Source organism: Leopardus geoffroyi, chromosome C2, assembly GCF_018350155.1.
Source record: "Leopardus geoffroyi isolate Oge1 chromosome C2, O.geoffroyi_Oge1_pat1.0, whole genome shotgun sequence".
NCBI lineage: Eukaryota > Metazoa > Chordata > Mammalia > Carnivora > Felidae > Leopardus > Leopardus geoffroyi.
In genome coordinates, this window is record NC_059333.1 from 40,739,020 (window position 1) to 40,760,276 (window position 21,257).

The 21,257-nt window shown below is 35.3% G+C and overlaps 1 protein-coding gene across 5 annotated transcripts in view; it reads left to right on the forward strand.

The window, feature by feature from the left end:
- ZNF654 (zinc finger protein 654) overlaps nt 1-21,257 on the forward strand; it is a 95,822-nt gene that overhangs the window by 52,347 nt on the left and 22,218 nt on the right. For 2 of the 5 annotated variants that reach the window (XM_045501688.1, XM_045501689.1), the window contains exons 3-4: nt 4,356-4,437; nt 18,862-18,997. In XM_045501688.1, the coding sequence (XP_045357644.1) occupies nt 4,356-4,437; nt 18,862-18,997 (218 nt within the window). Of the gene's footprint in view, nt 1-3,158; nt 3,803-4,355; nt 4,438-18,861; nt 19,033-21,257 lie in introns of those variants that run through there. The other 3 variants (XM_045501692.1, XM_045501690.1, XM_045501691.1) reach the window with 3 other exon arrangements.

Below are 21,257 nucleotides of genomic sequence, written 5' to 3' on the forward strand. Positions count from 1 at the left end.
TTCACAAACCATGAGATCGTGACCTGAGCTGAAACCAAGAGTTAGATGCTTAACCAACTGAGCCACTCAGGTGCCCCAAGAAAGAAATGTTTTGAAAATCTTCATAATTTAAGTGAAGAAAAAAATCTTCATAATTTAAGTGAAGAAAATCTTAAAAATCTTCATAATTTAAGTGAAGAAAAGTTGATGTCTCATATTTCAACACAATTGCCATAGTACACAGCAGAGAAAAACAAATCTATGAAGATCTTGTGTTTCCTTTTAGATTATTGAAGGAATTTTGATGGCAATGTTAATAATAAAAATTAATAGTACTGTATTTTTAGCAAGCATCTGTAGCACTACCAGGGATTGTTATAAGTGCTTTACAAGAGGTAGTTATTATTACTGTTCTATTTTAAATAAACGGAGGCATAGAGATATTAAGTGACTTCCCCAGGGTTGCATATTAAGAAAACAGTGTAGGGGCACCTGGGTGGCTCAATCGGTTATGCGTCCGATTCTTGGTTTCAGCTCAGGTCACGATTTCACAGTTTCGTGAGTTTGAGCCCTGTGTTGGGTTCTGCACTGACAATGTGGAGTCTGCTTGGGATTCTGTCTCCCTCTCTTTCTGCCTCTCCCCCACTCACGCTCTTTCTCAAAATAAATAAATAAACTTAAAAAAAGAAAAGAAAAGAAAATAGTGTAGCTGAGATTGAAACTGAAACACTGTGGTTCTAGACCATGGGTGAGTAAAGGGCCAGATAGTAAATATTTCAGGCTTAGCTCGTAAGGTCTCCGTTGCCACTACTCAGTTCTGTCATTGTAGTGTGAAAGCAGCCATAGCCAATATGTAAATAGATGAGTATGACTGTTTTCTAATAATACCTTTTATTGACAGGATATTTGAATTTCGTGTAATTTTAAACTGTCACAAAATGTTATTGCAGCTTTTTTTTTTTTTTTTTAACAATTTAAATATGGCTAACTATTCTTATCGTGCATTATTCAACAGGCCATCATTGAGCCGGATTTAGCCTGTGGACAGTAGTTTGCCAGCCCTGCTCTAGACTGCTACATATATTTTGGGGTTCTACTTTGTTCTTTTTTTGGACTCATTTACCCTCTACCATATAGAGTTGTCTTCCATGAGGGCTAGACAACTTGATCTCTACACCTTTTGTTGATCCTTTACACTGATCAGCAGGAAGTACAACAGGATTGAAACCTGAAGTTTCTCCTTCCACATATAATCTAGATATTTTTCCCCCTGGTGATTGCGCAAGTGCATAAATACTTGTTGACTTCCCTGAATCTTAATCTAAGGCAGAGCTAGGTAGATCATGTTGTTCTGTCTTTTTTTACTCTTTAATTACTTTGCATGTAGTTTTTATCATTTTAATATCATTATCAAGGAGTTGGGTCTTGTTATTGAGGTAGCTGATAGTGAGGCATGCGTAGATCTCTCTTTTGTAATGGTGGCTCTTCTTTCTTGTTCACATAATTCAGACGTTATATAATTCTGCATATTTTGTTGAATTCTCTACAAGGTCATGTGCATCTGTATATTCCTATCTAGAGCACATTTTATTTCCACTAAGAATCTTTGTTATCTCTCCCTCTTTCAATACAATTAATTGCCCTAACAGTCATAATGATGCAGTCCCTCCCCCTTCTACCTAGTGCAAACCTAACGCCTCCTCCATCTTTCAACATGTTATAATAGAGACATGTGTAAAGTCCAATACTACAATAGCACAGAATCAGCTACAGAGAAGGAAGGGTGGTTTAGACCAAATTCCTAGGTGAAATTGTGTAAATAGGTCTTGAGGAGGCAACAAACCCAAAGACCTTAAAAGCATAGGAGTTAAGGGAATGGGGAGAAGTTTGCTGTGATTGGAGAGCATGACATTTGTGATAAAAGCTATGTGTGTTAAGTGTAGTTTTGAATCAGACATAAAAGTTCTTACACTGTGGTAAGGAATTTGTATTTCCTGCTCTAGGTTAATGATCTCAAATACCTATATAGAATAGTAAGGGAATGATAGTAATAAGTAAGTCAAGCAGCTAGTATGTTGGAGAAATAAGAGAGGTGAATAGGAGACTGGCCAGTTGGAAAGGAGGTTCATGATTTGTCTAAAGGCAGTAGAGTAGATGCCCATCTCATAGAAGGATGCAAACCCTGTGCTATCGGGGCTCTTAGTTTTTTAAGAGCTCACAGAAATTTAGATTTAATCTGAAGTAGCACAGTTTTTAAATATTAGCAACTGACTAAATTAAAAAAAAAATTACTCATACAAAACAAATGTGTCAGCTGAAGGTCTTTGCTTAAATGGTACAGTCCAAACAGCAATTTGTAAAGTCTGTTAAAGTAGTCAAATCATTCTGTGTTTTAGGACGATAACAATGGCAGCTGTATTGAACATGGATTTTAAGTAAGTGTGGAATAATAGCAAGACTGAAGATAGGAAGGGCCTGTTAGAAGTTTAAAGATGAGATAGATGTGAATTAATGCTTTGTTAATAGGGATAGAGAGGACACCTAAATTCTATTTTACTTATGTGGACTCATTTGATTTTACCAGTTTGTTGCATATCCTTCTAGATACTTTTGACAATATGCATTGGTATTCATGTGCCCTCTACCCACCCCCCCTTCACACAAATGATAATATAATTAATATATTTCTGCATCTTTCCTTAACAATATATCTTGGCATTTTTTTCTTATCTATTCATACAGATATAAGTGTATTCTCACTAAAATTCTCATTAAAATTTGCATTATATTTCATTGTATGGGTGTATTAGAATTCATTTACCCAGCCCCCTGTGGTAGACATAATGTTTCTCTTCTTTGGCTGTTACAAATAATCTATGGATGCATATCCTTATATATGTCTTTAAGCTAATGTGTGTATGTTTGCCTGATTTAGTTCCTATAGGTGGAATTGGCTAAGTCAAATGATAATGTGTACATTGTAATTTTTCTGATGATTGTAACTGTTGCCCTTAAAAAAGGTAGTACCTCCTACCATCCCTCCAAGATATCAGAACCGATTTCTCTACATCAGAACTATCATAGAATATACCAACATTTTCACTTTTGTAAATATGATAGAAAAGGTATTTCATCTTTGTACATTTTTACTTAATTAAGTAGAGTATCTTTTCATATTTGAAAACAAAATTCACTTGTGTTTCTTTCCTGTGAGGTAGCCCTCTCTTACCCAGTTGTTAACTTTTTAAAAATTACTTGTTTAAGCCTTTTAATTAAGGGAAATCAGCAAAGAATCTTTCTTAGTGTATCATTTTGCTTTGATTGTTTTTATGTTTTTGGTCTGCTGACATTTAAAAATTTTAAGTAATCAGATTTTTATAAAATATAATTTTATGGGGCATGGTTATTATGTTATTTAGAAGAGTCTTTGTAATATTGTGTAATACTTGAGTGTTTTATATAATTTTTAAAAGTGTATTATCTCATAGTTTGCATCTTAAAAACTTCATTCTTTATTAGTGATTAATTTGGATTAAAGGCAAAAAGTGTTTAAAAAATGCAACTATAGGTATTCCTAGTTGAGGATCTTCTAGGTGAATTAAAATCTAAAGATTTTGACATGCTTGTCATTTGTACTACTTTAGGACTGCTAAGTAATACTAAATAATTTTTATAGTTTTTCAGCTCATTGATTAGGAAATAAGTCATATTTCCTCCTGTATGAAATTATGAATTGTTAAAGACACAGTATTTTCCAAAGACAATTATTTAAAAAAGATGAACCACAGATTTGGGGCAGTCTGTCAGGAGTGGGATAGTCAAGGTAAGCCCAGAGTTTGAGAACCCCCGTGTCATTTATTAGATACCTAATTGGTGGCATTGCTATAATATAAATGTTGGCTGAGAGTATTCACAGTGACCTTCTAATTTTCTTATATTTTTGTGTCAATTTTATCCATCCCTTATATCCATCTGAAAAAAATTAGATTTTGAATTTTCTCTGGGGCTCATTGTACTAGGATGAAGCTGGACTATGTCCCCAGTTTAAATCATCTTGGCAGGTGTAGCAACATTTTTGCCACCTGGTAGTTATATATCATTGCATTTATTTTTCTCTTTTTTTGGCATTGTGAACTCTGTGGGCACGAGTAATGTTCATTCTATAATTCTAGAACTTAAGTATATTTCTTTATATTTTCTTTGAAGACACTTCTATTAAAATTTTATTGAAAACCCAACATGAGTTTTAAATCTCAATATAATTTTTCAAAACTGGTTATTTTAAAACTAACTGATATTACATAGCTTTTATCTTTTAAATTGGGGCAAAACAGTTAAAGAAGCAATGAACATTATCATTTACTTAATCTTTCTAGGAGCTTCTTTGAGTTGCTGCTGTTCTTTGGAAGAGATGAGTTTTATGAAGAGCCACTAAAGGATATTCTTGGATCATTCCAGGTAAAACAGTTTACTCCTTCACGTTTTGTCTACATTTAACACATGCCTGATTCTCCCCCTAAAAATGGCATATTGGTTATTTGTTGCTTGTAAGTTTTTATATTTACTAAGATGGCAATGCTTAGGATCCTCTTATACCAGCAGAAAAAAGAAGGTTCTTAAAATTAACTTTTAGCTCTATTTCTAAAAACAGTTCAAATTAAGTTTCCAATTCTATATTTGCTAGACCAGAGCCTGCTGCTACCACCCTTGTGGGTTCCTAAGCACATCCTGAACATACACTCACACTTTTTATTGATAAAGACTTTGGTTTCATATCCAATCTAGAACTCAGCCCTAGTAAAAAAAAATGACTCTTCTTGCCTAGCCTAAAAGCAGGCTGTCTCATGTCACTTTTTCCCCTTGGCTATACCCTAATTTTCTCATTTATTTTCTTAATAGCCTTCGCAAGATATGTAATTTGTTTGTTTGTTTATTCATTTGTTTGTTTGTTTTTGGCACATGCTACAAGAGAGGAGGGAGTAAATCCAGAAGGGAATGCCAAAGATCCAAGACCTCAACTGTAGACACAAGAACATTTGATCTTTTTACCATTTACTTAAGAAGCAGTTCCTAGTATTGTGGCTCACTAATGTGTCCTTGGCATTATCTCATCATTATTCTCTGGGTAGAATAAAGGAAGATGTACTTTGAGCTCCCTCTAGGGGTAAGGTGTTCAGATGTCATATCTCACATTTATTTCTATTGTGTGTTAATAAGAAAGGCTGTCCATCTTTGGGAAGGAGGTCAGCTTAATAACAGAAAAGTCGTGCAATACTTTCTCTCACCTAGAATTTTTATTTTATATTTATTGAAAGAGATCTTGTAGACTGAATTAAAATAGATTTTTATGATTTCTTACTCCGATGCATACATAAAAATAGGAAAATTAGGAGCAGACTTAGTTGGCTAACATATATCTAAAACTTCCTCACATTCAGAATCTGACTCTAGATTTGTTTTTCCACCAAGTCTTCACTGTCTGTTTTTCTACACCCTTTTGTCTTCAGTGGCATAAAAGTGTTGATGAAGTAGCATTTCCTAAAATAATTGATAAAAGAACTAAAAGCCATGGGCACTGGGGTTTTAAAAGCTTAAGTTGGTTTTATGGTTCTGTTTAACCAGCCAGCTTTGACTCCTGCTTCAGAGTGTTGTTAAATTACATTGACTGCTGTACACCCTCCCCATACCATTTGCTTCACAAGTAAAAAGAGTGCTCTGCTAGTCTCGTGGATTTTATTCTCAGTCATAAGTTTTCATGTTCTTTAAATGTCCATGGATGCAGAATGACAATCACAGCATGACCATCACCAGGCTGACTTGGATTCTAAGATAGCATTGGCTATAAAACATATTCTGATTTTACAGTTGTAGAAATACAAAAAAAAAAAAAAAATGCATCTTAGATTCAATGAAACTAGGTATATTACATATTCTACTTTATTCATTCTCACAATCAGCAAAAGAAGTAAAACTACCTATTTCCATGGAGCTTATATTCTTTTGATCTCGGGGTCATGAGTTCGAGCCCCATGTTGGGTGCAGAGATTACTAAAATAAATAAACTTAAAAAAAGAAAAAAAGAGCCTCATGCTTTTCCAACTGAGCCAGCCAGGTGTCCCATCGTGGAGCTTACACTCTAATTAAAGTTTATATTCAGTATTTAAAACTTTGTAATTTTCTAGTCCATTTTTCCTTTGATACCTGTGTTTTTGGCAATCCATTTTTGAATTTTTTACTACGCAGATATGTATTGAGTCTTCTGTATATGTTAGGCACTAGGCTCTGGGAAAAACAGCAGTAAGCAAAACCAGAAAAACTATCCTATTGTGAAGTTTAATTTTGGTATAGAGACAGAAAGACAATAAATCAAATCTTTGTAAATTTCAGAGTATTTTATTTTATTAAAAATTTTTTTTTAATGTTTGTCTGTTTTTGAGAGAGAGAGAGAGAGGTGGGGGTGGGATAGAACGTGAGCAGAGGAGGGGCAGAGAGAGAAGGAGACACAGAATTTGTAACACAGAGCCCGATGCGGGGCTCAGACTCACAAACCATGAGATCATGACCTGATGGCCAAAGTCAGATGCTTAACGGAATGAGCCACCCAGGCGTCCCCATTTCAAATTATTTTAGAAAGCAACAAATGACTAAAAGAAAAATGAAACAGACCAGGGAGATGGAGTGCGGGCATGGTGTTATTGGGGAAGAAGATTTCAGTTGTAAATCAGGTAGTTAGGAAATGCCTCAAGGAGATATTAAATGAGCACTGATAATGGAAACTGCTGAAGTGTTTATAGAGTAAATGAGTCACAGTGTTTGAATTATGCTTTAAATGTGTGAAATCATAACATCTCTGAAGGGATAAATTTATTTTTCTTTTGAGCAGGGTTTCCAAGAGTTCTTGGTTTTATATCCTTTTCTAGCTCCTGCTTAAATTCTAAAGGCTACCCCTCCTTTTGTTCCCTTTTGTTTTTAAAACCTCTAGGCCAGTTCTGCTACTTCTGTTGCTGTTGCTTCTTCCTACTTCTTCCTTCCTTCCTACTCTGAATTTTCTTGAGCCTGTAACTCCTGCCTCCCAGGAGATTTCACCTTTTGTTCCCATTTTGTCCTCCATTTTCTGAACTGAGCTGCTGCTGTTTGGTGCTTCCCTGCCTGTGCCCTTAGGACCCAAGAAGGGCCAACATGTAGTCCATCATGGGTACTCCCCAAAACCCTTGTGTTTGCTAAGCTTTGTAAATTTCCCAGGCTTCGACATATCTCACAGTCTAGTGATAATCCCAGTGTCAGCTTTTGAAATGTTTTTAGATTTTCTACTAATGCAAACTCTATTTCCCCAAGTGGTTCATTACTGTCCACCTTTCATAAAGATTCATACCAGCTTAAGTTCTTATTCATTCTCCTCTACCATAAGTATGGCAAACATAATGCTGCTCACACTTTAAGATACCTGAGAATCTTGTTAAAATGCAGATATTGATTCAGTAGTTCTGGGGTGGGGCCTGAGAGTCTGTATTTCTGTCAAGCTCAGAAGTGATGCCTAGGAGCTGGTCCCTGGACCACACTCTGAATTAGCAAGAGATTAACATTCTTTGCTGGATTTGAGTTAATTATCCTTTCTGTCAGGGTGTGGGCTCTGAAGTCATACTACCTGGATTTCTGTTCTCACAGTAAGACCAAAACCTGGCCCTTAAATTTATTCTGTTCTTCCATGAATTTCTGATCTCGTAAAACCTGAGCTGCTCAAGTAGAAATTTTAAATCTTCTTATCGACTGACTATAATTTTCTCTCTACCTTATTCCAAGAGGAAATTCATTCTTAGAGCCAGATGTTCCATTTGCCTGCTTCTAAATGTTTGCTTTCTTAACTTTTGGCTTCCAATAATTCTTCTTTACCTCAAAACAAGAAGATGACACATTTCTTATATGATGCTCCTACTTCATCATTATTATTTTGAATCTGTTCACTGATGAGCTTTCCATAGCCTAGTAATTGAATTCATCTACTAGATCTCCAAAACCCATTAATGTAATTAAAATTAGATTCCCAGTGAAATGACAAAAATAATAAGAGAGCAAAATTCCTTATGAATGTTGGAAACTAGGATGAGGCTCTATATCAAGTACTCAGAGATGAATCCATCTGGAGCAATGAATCAAACAATGCCTGGTTAACTGAATGTGATTAAATAGGGGAGAGAGACCTGGAAAGGGGGAGACCTTCCCAATGTTATCTGCCCCCTGCCTCCATCAGCTTATAACAGTGAGGACCGTAAGAAATACCAGATGGTGGGGCTTAGGTGTGGGGCCAGTCTCATTTTTGATGGTGCTTCTGGAAAGTGTACCACATGTGCAGCAGAGCCCACAAAACAGGAATACTGATGTGACTATGCTACCAATATTAAAAATGGGATGTATGGCTCTTCATGAAAGCATTCCTTCCACTGAAAAAATGAAGAGACGACCCAAACTAAATGGAACCTGCCCCAATATCCAGAAGTTAGAAATTTTTGAAAAGGGGTGTGGTAGCTGTAGCTTCTTTTTACTGCTTCGTGGGTCATTGATCTAACAAATTAAACTTCTCTCTTGGTTGAGCTTGAAGGATTCAACAGAGACCTATTTACCCATTAGTAAAACAGCTCTTTGTTCTAGATATTCTAGGTAAAGATGAATAAAGAGGTTAATACCAGTTACCGTCAATTACATGGTTAAGATAAGACAGTTTAAAAAAAAAGAAGAGATCAGTTTTGTTCTTTCTTTGCTTAAGTTCAGGGTATCATCCATGAAACTGGAAGTGAAATTGTAAAGAAGGGACCATCCTAGAGCATGTATGGAGGTAAGATATTGTATGGAGATGAAACTACTAAATTAAAAGTATAGTGAAGGTGATCAACAACAGATTAGCTCCAGAAAAAAAACAAATCAGTGAAAGAAACAGATCTCTAAAAATGTATTTCCAATTCATAGTTACATGCAGCCATATCTTATTATAGTCTTCAATTTTTAGGATAAAGGGAAGTTCCTACAAATGCAGGACTCATGTAAAATAGGATTCCCACAAAGGAAAAAAAAAAAAACAAAAAACAGGCTAGCAATGAATTTCTCCATTGTAACAAATACCAGAATAAATAATGTCTCTGTTGTTTTTCAAGGTAAAAAATACTATTTAATAATACACCTGCCAAGCTCTATAGTTTATGAGAGAGAGCAACAGAAAGAAATAGTCCAAATGCTTGCAGAACAAAACAAATACAAGTCTTTAAAAAAAAAAAAAAAGTATGCCACTGATTTAGAAATGGTCAAAATAAAGAACTTAACAAATAGAGTTGTTATAAAATTAAAAAATAGGACTGACATGAGGAAACAAGTAAAAATTAGTAGACTTGCTAATATGGCTATAATGAAAATTCTATTAATGTTAGAAATGATTCTGGAAAAAGAAAATAAAAGCACAGATACAATGATCTGGAACAAAAATCTCAGATTATGGTATTGATTGGATGGAGGTAAAGAAGCTAGAGAAGAATCAGGTATATTCTTGGGCATCTAAGCTGAACATAGAGTAGTGCCATTCACTAAGTGGGCAGTGATTATAGGCAGAGGAACAGGATATAGAAAGAAGATAAGTTCCATTCTAGACAGAGTTTCAAATATCTTTGGAACATCCAAGTACTAATGCCCAATGATGGTTAGATTGGTGGGTCTACATATATTTTTTTTTAACCAAGAATATGTATTACTTTGGGGTGCCTGGGTGGCTCACTACATTAAGCATCTGACAGTTGACTTCTGCTCATGTTATGATCTTGCAGTTTGTTTGTTGGTTCGAGCCCCACATCAGGCTCTGTGCTGGCAGTGCAGAACCTGCTTGGGATTCTGTCTCTCTGCCCCACCCTTGCTTGTTCTCTATCTCTCTCTCAAATAAAAATAAACTTAAAAAAATATTTTAAAAAGTATGTATTACTTTTATAAATCAAGAGAAAAATAGATGTTATAAAGCTCCCCCCGCCCCAATTTAGGAAAAAAAAAAAAAAAAAAAAAAAAGACCCTGGAGTAATCAGCAAATGCCAACCAATAAAAGCCCTACTTCTAGAGCTCGGCATGTGTTTTAGTAAGCCTGACCCGACCTCAGTGAAAACTATCCTCATCCCTTGGGGTCAATGTATAAGTCACAAAGATCTTTTTTTGTTCAGAATAGAAGTGAGCCTTAGTTAAGCTTTCTTTCCTGAGACTCTACCCATTTTTAATCTACTTGTCCTTCTTTGGGTAACTGGGGGAAGCAGATGGGAGGAGGTAGGGGATACAACCTCCCAAACAAGAAGAGGCCCAAAGCTATCTTACTGCAATAGTGTTGAAAGAGAAGAACAGTAAGAATCAAAAGTAAAAGCACCAGCCACTAGAGAGGAGTTATGTCTATCCTGTTTCACTGGGGCAAGTGTTGATCTCTCCTAAGGAGTCAGAGTGTGTATATTCGTTGGCATTATAAACCAGCATAGCTCCCAGGTTTTATTTTTAGCTACTATGAAGTTTAGAATCAACCACTGACTTTCTCCTAAAACCTTTTGGACTATATTCCCTTCCTAGACTACTTGGAATAAGTTGCCCAAAGACTTAATTTGGCAAAGTCCTAATCTTAGTATTCAAAACCACCTTTGTAGTGCTGGTTAAGAGGCTTTAAAGACTATGATTATGTCAACTTAAAAGCAAGACATTTTGAGGGGCAGTTTCAAAATTGTGTGTCGTTATTTTTTTCTTCTCTAATAGAATTCCTCTCCTGTCTCTGCTCAACTACATTTTGACTACATAGGACTCCCTGCACACCCCCTACCCCCCACCAGCTTTTTCACTGTGTACCGAAACACCAGTACCTCTGAATTCTATCTGCCTCTCCAGCTAGGCTGTTAGATCTCATAGGCAGAGACTACTTTCATCCTTGTGTCTCCAACACTTAGTAGTTACTAGACCCTAGTACTGATATGTGTGCCAACACAAATGAAGGCTAAATAAGTCCATAGACATTTTTTTTTTCTTTTTTCCTTTTTTTTTTTTTTTTTTTTTTAAAAGAATCCCTCTTAGAGGGGCGCCTGGGTGGCTCAGTCGGTTAAGCGGCCGACTTTGGCTCAGGTCATGCTCTCACGGTCCGTGAGTTCGAGCCCTGCGTCAGGCTCTGTGCTGACAGCTCAGAGCCTGGAGCCTGTTTCAGGTTCTGTGTCTCCCTCTCTCTGACCCTCCCCCGTTCATGCTCTGTCTCTCTTTGTCTCAAATATAAACGTTAAAAAAAAATTAAAAAAAAAAAAAAAAAGAATCCCTCTTAGAGATGTATCATCATTACTGAGCTCTAAAAAATAAGAAACAATGAAGTGTATTTTCTGAAATTTACCTCCTGGTTCATTGGTTACTAATATACAGTGATATGGGGAACAGATCAACAAATGCGTTCATGGGATGAAACCATCAAATATTTACTTGTTGATTCTATTTTGACAATGTGTAGAAAAAAGAGAATTGAAAGGGATGGGGGAAAGATTTCACTGTCTATGAAAGAAACATACTTGACAAGTATGCCACATATTTAGCACTGGAATGAAAGAGATTGATATTAAAATTAAAGTTTCAGATTTTGAAATAGTTTTTAAAAATTATATTCCTTAGATTAACCTTGTGTTGAAATGGGTAAAGCTTTGATAGTTTTTTCATTATATTTTTGAAACTGTTACTACTAAGATTAATAAATCTTGTATATTACCACCTCAGAAATATTTCACTTTCTCTGTGTATTTTTTGTTTTTAATAATCTGAGAAGTAAACACTTTACCTCAACTGTTGAAGTTCTATAATCACTTTGCATAGATACAAGACCCAGAGTTATTTCAGGCATAAAATATATAATAAATAAATGAGACAGTTAAGCTCAGGGGACCAAAAGCAAGCCTCCAAAAGATAGGGCTGTCAGCATCATATGTCAGGAAAGGCCAGTTTACCCTGACACATGGAACCAACAGTCATCTCAAAAAGTGGGTACTAAACATTGTTCAGTGATAGTTGTTCACACCATAGTATCCAGCTCTAACAAAGATCTTATATTCGAGCATCTTGCAATTTTGTGTTTTCAGGACCAGGCATGTAAGTGCCTTCAAAATCAGTAAGATTGATACTTTGAAAGTAGCTCTAAAAGCACATCAGGGTCATTGAGGCATTCGCTTATCACTGAAAGATGATTCTGTAGTGTCTTAATACATAATAACTAGAATTATCAGCATCTTAATGCTTGAAGTAGTTTGTTTTCCCAGATAAAATATTAGATCATAGAAAATTTAGTTGTAAAGAAGAACTATGAAGGTCATTGAGGACCAGAGAGATACATTCATTCATCTATTCAATAATATTTATTGGAGATTAACTCGCTCAATTTGTAGTATTGCTGGTACTGTGACCTGTTCTCTTGACTAACTCTTTGTTCTCTCTGCTATATCAGATTTTATATTTATTTCTTTATGTGGGAACCTATACTCCAGTAAACCTTGCATACACCTTAATTCTGCTTCAGGGTCTCTGTCTTACAGGGTAAAACAGTAACAATAGTACTTCTCTGTTGGCCATATTATTTCATTTATGATTTAAAAATGTTAATAATAGGGTCATGCTTTCATTAACTTGGCAATTACCAATTCTGAAATTTGGTTATGCCGCAGTTGATGGTTTTCTGTACTTATGATTGGCTTCCACTTCAGCTAAAACTTTGATTGCTAATTTAAGTCACATTTATGTTCATTACTTAAGATTTTTTAAATGTATAAAAATGTAATCATGTCTGTTAAACAGGGAACAATTACTTACACTTAAATATTCATTTTTTTTCCAAAGTCCCAAATGGGATATCTTAAATAGTTCACTAAGTACATGATTGTAGTTATTTTTAAAAATCAAATATATGTAATTTATAGGCATTAATGCATTTTTATAATTTTGAGATTGGGAGTCACCCTGGAAATTGTTGATCCAATAATCCCTTATTTTACAGGTCAGAAAATTAAGCTCCTGTGGAGTCGAGGTTTATAGAAGTAGAACAAGGGCCTAAGTATTACTCTCAACCAGTATGAATAGATATAATCATGTGTTTGCAGTAATGTATATGTCAAAACAATAGTCTGAAGTTAAAAAAATTTTTTTAATGTTTATTTTCAACAGACAGAATGTGAGTGGGGAAGGAGTAGAGAATGGGGGCAGGGGATCTGAAGTGGGCTCTGTACTGATAGCACAGAGCCCGATGGGGCTTGAACTCAGCAAATGGTGAGATCATGACCTGAGCCGAAGTCGGACGCTTAACCAATTGAGCCACCCAGGCGCCCCTAATATTTTTTTTTAATGTTTATTTATTTTTGAAGGAGAGAGAGAGAGAGAGAGAATGGGGGAGGGGCAGGAGGGAGACACAGAATCAGAACCAGGCACCAGGCCCTGAGCTGTCAGCACAGAGCCTGACATGGAGCTCGAACTCACCAGCAGTGAGATATGACCTGAGCTGAAGTCGGCTGCTTAACTGACCGAGCCACCCAGGTGCCCCTAAAATTTTTTTTTTTTTTAGGTTTTATTTATTAAAGTAATCTTTCTACCCAATGTGGGTCCTGACCTCACGACCCCAAGATCCAGAGTTATATGGTCCACCAACTGAGAGCCAGGAGCCCCTAAAGAAATCTTTATGTATAAACTTTCTGTTTTTTTTTTTAAACATTTTATTTTTAAGTAATCTTTACACCCAACATGGGGCTCAAACTCACAACCCTGAGATACAAGAGCTGCATGCTCCACCAACTGAGCCAACTAGGAGCCCTTATACTACTATCTAAATGCTTTGTTAACTTAACATTCTGAGACCTCCTAAAGACTTGCATAGCAGAGACAGGAAGAAGAAACTAATGTGGTTATCTAAGTGATAGCAGATGAAGGCCTACACTAGAGTGTAAACAGTAAAAATAACAGGTAGAAGCACATCACATAAGAAAGAAAACTGACATGATACTAGGATCAGTAGAAGACAGTGAGTTAAAAAAAAAAAAAAAAAGACAGTTTTATATTTGATTCCAAACACAAATGTAAAAACAAATAATACCTAAAATCAGGAATGTCCAGACTTCTGATAGCACAACCATCTACGTTTTTTTAAAAAACAGAATATTCTCAATACATATATATGTATTATTTATGGATATGTACTAATACTATATACATTATGAAACATAAAAAACATTTAAAAAATGAAAGTAAAATAATGTTTTAACAGTGTAAAAACTAATGATAGCAGTATGACTTAATATGCTTTATTTTTGAAAAATTCTAACACTTGGTCATATAGTCTGATTTTAAGGTGTTTACTTTGATACTTGGTTTTAATAGTTGTCATAGGTGAAAAATTTTCTCAACTGTGATACTGAGTTTAAATTCCTTCCACCCAAATTACAAAGAGTTGTTGAAATTTGACTACTAAATTTCTATTGTTACTGACATCAATGTTTTGATACTAACCATTTTTAACATATGACTCTGAAAGCCCATTAAAATGCTCCAGTTGAAAGGTTTTTCAACAAAAAAATTCTAGTTTAAGTTTTTTAATACAAACATTGTAAGTGACATACTGATTTTGGCAACAGCAAACCTGCAAGAATGTAAACACTTCCAAATATTCATTTTAAATGATTTTCTCCATAACTTTCTTTTGAAAAGCAGTAACTTTTTCACTGTTATACTGTCCTCTTTATATGGGCAAACTCAGAATGTTTATTTTTTAAAAACATTAGGTAAATATTCCTTAGGAACTTACCACAGAAAAGAACAGCAAATGTGTAATGTTATCTTTTTGAAAAAGAAAACTACATAACAACTTTAAATTTTACAACTTTTTGAAATGCTTTGCCATGAGATAACCAATGGAAGTGTAATAATAAAAGTTATGATCATTCTCCTCTTATTATAAAGTATTGTAAAGATTTTACTGTATTTTAAAGGCTCTGTTTTTATAACATTAACCACATTGAAGACCTTTTAAAAATTTTTTGCTTTGATTTGCTACAATAGCTTGCTTTATGAGTGAATTTGATATGGTATTCTACAGTTTTGCTCTGGAAGCTGCATTCAAAATAAGACAAATACTGCATAATGTTTCTGATTACATGGATTTCCATAAAACTCGATTCTGATTAAAAAGTTATTATTGAGAATTTATCTTTTCTGGTATACCTTTCCTTTCTTGGCTCTGTTTGAACATGCTTTTAACTACCTAAGAAGTAAGATGTCAGCCCTTAATAACACAAGGCTCCCTCTTACATGATAAGTATCAGAAGAGTTGACTGGTACTGATTTTCAGTACTGCAGGAGAAGGAATTAACTTTATTATGGATTGAGGTAGCTAGTACAGGCTTCTCAGGGAAAAGCAGGATTATGGAAAGATAGGAAAGTATTTAGATTGGTTTACTGGAAGGTTTCAATAGGTTTGTAGGAAGTTGTAGGAGAAAAAGAGTGAGTGATATGAGAAAAGCATAAGCAAGAAAGTACATGATGAATTTGAGACATGGAGGAGACCAGGCTGGAGGATTCATGATGTTGAATAGCTGAATGAGTTAGGTAGGTAAGTGCAGAGATCCTTAAATATGAAGTTCAGTCATTAAGAATTTCATCCTCTGGAAAAAAAAAGAATTTCATTTTATGATGAGCTGCTGAGGAGTTCAGATCAAGAACACTGAATATACAGCTTTGCAGACATGTTGGGGGGGGGGCAATTCTAATGAGGTAACAAGTTCAGGGAAGAAAATTCTTCTGGAACAAAACATTAAGTTTGCACCACAATAGATTCTGAAAGAAAAGTGAAGGAGGGGGTTTTGTTTTCTACCTTTGGCAAAAACACAAGGTTGAATGGAAGTTTCTGAGGGAAAATTTAGCACAGTGTGATGGGTATCAATGATAGTAGACAGATGACTTAATAAAGGATTAGGTTAATGTACAGGTCCAAATTTTTAAGTAAACATTGTAAAAATATATATAATATGCATATATAGGAAAGAGAGTTGTGAATTCTATAGTGACTTAAGTGCTTCCTTTTTCGCTTTGGAGGCTTTTGAATTGCGTATCATCCACAAAAGCCACCATACTATCTAAGGAAGGAGGAGCCAAAATATACTTACAAACTTACTTGTTCTCTCATCCCATGTCTTTTTTTTTTCCCATCCTATGTCTTTTTAAATAAACCAAAATGAAATCTTCATTTCATCTCTATTTCCTGTCCAAAGCCATTTCCCATAGAAAATGGTCTCTAAAATAAGGTGCATTTGCCTCAATAAGTGCACACACACACACACACACACAAAACAAAACTCTCCCATACAATTTTTATCTTAGAAAAATGAACTTAAGCTAATTGACTAATTTTTAATAGAAGGATTGATAGGAGTACAAGTATATACTTTCTAGCATAAACATTTATGAAAGTACACACTCAATGTAGAAAGTATAATCAGAAAGTATGTCAGAGTTGACTCTGGGGTGGGGGTTGTTAAATATACAGTTTATCAGCGCTTTCCTCTAGAAATTTTGATTTAGTATATTTGAACTGGTGCTTGGGAATCTGTTTTTTAACAAGACCTCCAAGTATTTATTTTTCAGCCATGTTTAGGAGATTAGCAATAGACCTATTTCACGAAGTCCAATTCTGGGTCTCACAATGCTAAGGGCTGTGTGATTGGTACCTCACCTATTGTGAGACAGCTAGAAAGATGGGTTGTCCAAGAGCTCAGCAGCAGAGCTAAAGCTCACCAGTGATTCAGGGACTAGCATCTAGCTCACCTTATGTCTTGTACTTTTATTGAACCAAAGCCAGCTTACAGTAGTTGAATTTTAGGGGTAGCAGTATGTGTGTCTAGAGTAATGTAGGAGTTGATTCACCTTTAGGTTTGAAGTCAATGATTGTTTTAAAGCTGTTATCACAGATTTTTACTATGTTCCATGTGTTTAAAACAAATCATGGCTGATCAAAAAACTTTATATCTTGTTTTTATGAATGCTTTTTAAACATGCTGACACATGGAAATGTAGAAATTAATTTTCTGCTAAGGCATTTGGGTGTGCAAAGATAAAATAGTTATCCAAAATGTTAAAAAATACTAGAAGATATAATAGCTAACATTTATTAAGTGCTTACTATGTGCCAGGCACTGTACTAAGTAAGCACTTTCAATACTGTATATTTAAACCTCACAACAATCCTATGAAGTAGGTGTTTTTAGTAACCATTCTGCAGATGAGTTAACTGAAGGAGCACAGAGAGGTTAAGTAACTTGCCCATTATTTATACAGTTTTGTTTGCTTGCTTGCTTGCTTGCTTGCTCATTTTAATTTGGGAATATTCTAAATAACTTCTAGAAGACACTTATTTTCATGTTATGACTTAATTATCTGTTGACTTCTTTGACTAAATGATTCTTTATCTTGAAACTTGATTCTTCTACTGCCTTGTTCTTTCATGAAACAAATAAAACCTCTTTTTGTGTATCTTAACAAGGAGTAAAAAGTGGCATATAGATACTACTTTGGAACATTCAAATGATGAAAGAACATGACAAATAAAAGCAAAGTGTTTACTGCCACTTTGAACATGTAGCCTCATGATTTATATCATAAGTAAAATTTGTAATGGTGTATTGTTTAAGCTTTGCTTATAACTTACTAAGTTTTTAATGTCTGAAGGATATTTTGAGCACAGAAAGAAATTTTGGCAATTATTTGTGTTTTAATTGATGTGCCATTTATTCAAATTTTTAACATTGCCAATTTCAATGCCTAGTTTTTTCCTTAAGGCTGTAAGCTCGATGTATGCATTAAAAAAATATGTATCTATTTATACCCTCACTAGGCCTTCAGTTAATCTTTTAATTATCAAATTAAATTCCCTGAAACATTTTAGAAACAATACCAAGGTATGTAATGAATCAAAAAAGCATAATCAAATAATTAAATCTCGTAAACCTAAATCTAAGAAATCAAATTTATAAATTCAGTCAACCAAGTTCTCCTAAATATTAAGCTTTGTTTACAAACTTGTTACATAATTCATATTATAATCACAAGTCTAAGATAAAAGATTCTCTAAAAATATTTCAAACATCTTTAAAAAAAATCCCAGAAAATACATAGACAAATTATCAGTTAATGCCCAACCTATCAGTACATCTTTATCTTAAAACTAATGTAAAGTCTTCGTATTATAGGTTGGATTCATTCCTTCAGCCTGCCATTTCTTTATCCCAAGACTACAAATCTGCTAATAGAACAATAATGCAATAGAATTTCCATCTTCTAGCCTTCCATCACAACTAGGCGTATACATTTGGGATCAGAGCAGGGGACCTGTGTGTCTGCCAACCACAGTCTGCATTGGACAGGGACCCTTCTACCTCTTTCTTATAGTCAGGTTCTTGCTTGCCATTGTTAACAGAAGCTTTATGAGCCCTCACATAAACTGAACATTTAAGTTTTACATTTTTGCAACCTGGTTCTTTTCCAAGAAATGATGCATCCTGTAAGTTTTTCCCTTAGGTTTTAAAACCTGGTTCTTTTCCTAGAAATGATGCATCCCTTAAGTTTTTCCCTTGGGTTACACTTAATCCCTATTATAATTGGATTTTCTAAGTCCAATTATGTAGAAACTCTGTAACCTTTGGCATTAAAGCCTATTTGTGTACTGATGGGGTTTTGACACCCTACTTAGGTTACTATAGCAACCCTTTCTCTTTTATAATTTAATAGCTGACTCATTGACCATCAGTCATTTTATTGACAAGGATGATCAAGTTTAGTTTTTAACCCCTTTAAATTCACAAAGCCAAAATGATTTTTCTCTCCTAGGAATGCCAGAATCACCTCCGCAGATATGGAAATGTGAATCTGGAACTGGTGACTCGAATCATTAGAGATGGTGGCCCATGGGAAGATCCAGTGTTGCAAGCTGTTCTTAAAGCCCAGCCAGCATCTCAGGAGATAGGTACTTCAGGAGACTCAAAATCAAAACCAACATTTGTGAGAAGCAAGCGCAATTTTCATTTCTAACTAGAGCAGTAATAGTGATTTTTCTTTATCTTCTAATACTGAATAAGAGTAATGTATTTTCACATGAAGTGTGTTTAAATTGTTATACTAACCTGGCCCAAGAATGATTTTTGACACCAGACTAGGTACCTTTATGTATAGTAATTTTCCATTTATTCTAATGGGAATTCAGTGTAATACACTTACTGTCCAGATGTTACTTACAGAGAGTTTGGTTTCATCATTTGTTACATTTCAAAAATCTAGTTAAGTAGGAACAAACACCCTTAAAAACAACAACAACAACAACAACAACAACAACAACACCCTGCTTAAGCACATGGAATCTCCCTTATACAGGAAACTCTGAGGGCTGGAACTCTTTGTCAGTTTTTGTCACCACTACTGTGCCTGGTACAGAGTAGGTACTCAATATAAGTATTTGTTAACTGAACCAAGTGACCATCTGAGGAATGTGTAAGTGAATGAGTGACGAGTTGAATGAATTCCAAGTACTCTGGAGCAGTATTTCCCAAACTTCATCCATTAGTAGAAGTTGAGTTTTATCTCATCCCTGAACGACCTGCATGCTTTGATATCACCTCCTTTCCAGCACAGATCCACTGTGTTTCCTGTGGGCCAAAATTTCCTTTTGAGGCAAGAGGCTCTGTCAATACCTTCTAGGTAATTCTTTTTAAAAACTGTTTGCCACATTGTTCCTGAGCCCCAGAACATTTTGGATCATCAGAACTTAGAATGTAAACTCAGCAGTAGTGTAAGCAGAAAAAGCATGGAAAACATTTGAAAGCATGGAGAGAGCCCATGGAGTGCAATTATAAGATGGCCAGAAAGAAAAGACAAGACTTCCCACCCTTGTTCTGGTGAGGATACTTCACACCACATATTGTGCTGAGCAGGTTAGGATCTTTCCATTTGCCTCAGGTTAATAAGGGTTGGGGGTAGGTTTTGAGTAGAGTTGAGTGGAGAAGGGGCTATGCTTCTCCAGCTTAAGAGCAAGTCAACTCCAGATACAAGTGTGGAGGACTGTGACAGAGATAGGAGAAAAGATGACGAAAGAGAGAAGATCAGGAGAAGCAGTTAAAAGTGGTGGGCTGAGATAGGAGGTAGAATAAGACTAGAGGAAAGAGCTACAATATATATCATAGTGTTATAGTGGTAAATACCCAGGGCATACAAAGGAGACTGGAACTTGATGTGAGGGTTTCAGAAAGGAGTAAAAAACTGAAGAGGGAGGCAGTTATACTGAGGAGGAAGAGTTGTACCATCGAGGAAAAGTATATAGAGTCAATATAGGGAAGGCAAGGGTGACAGACTGAAGAAAACTATGAGGAGCCTGGGGAATGTGGTCAGATGGCACAGAAGCTAGATGAGGAGCTTCAAAAGGAGTGAGAATAGAGAAGAAAGCTTGGGCTTTTCGGGGGGCTTTTAGGCTTCTCTGACTAGGAGCTAGAACAAATCTGTTGGTTGGTGTAAGGGCTGACAGTATGTCTTTCTCTCTCTCTCTCTCTCTCTCTCCCTCTCTCTCATCCTTACGTATATATTCCTTTCATACTTCCACTAGCATACCTCACTTTGGGAAAAGCTGCTCTAGAGCCTCATTAATATGGATGACTCTCCTCTAGTTGGTGACCATTAAGATAAAGACCAGTCTGAAGTTTATCTTTGCATTAACTCTATAAATCATTGTCTGCTTATCATATGCTGTAAACGGAATTGCAAGGCACATGTTGAAGCCCAAATAAAACATCATTCATAGGCATTTTAGAAGCTACTGATTAAACATACACAAGTAATGAAAACATTTTGATCTGAAATCATGAAATGCGGATCCCTGTTCCTGCTCTGCCACTTATTCTTTGTCCTTGGGCAAGTCATTTGACCTCTCTGAGTCTCAGTTTTGTGATCTGTGAAAGAAGTATTATGATACCTGTCATAGGTTGTTGTTAGGTCTAAATAAACTTAGGTAGATAAAGGTGTTTATATGTTTTTAAGTTGTGTAAAGTGTTAATTAGTAATTATTCTTAGTGATACATATATTAATAAGCAATCCTTTTTGGTACTACTTTTGGCTTAATTTTTGATAAGAAGTAATAAAACATTTTCCTTAATTCACGTTACTTTTCTCTATAAATCTAAATCAATGTGGTTTTAATGACAAAATAGGATTCAGCCTTTTAACCTTATGTGAATGACAA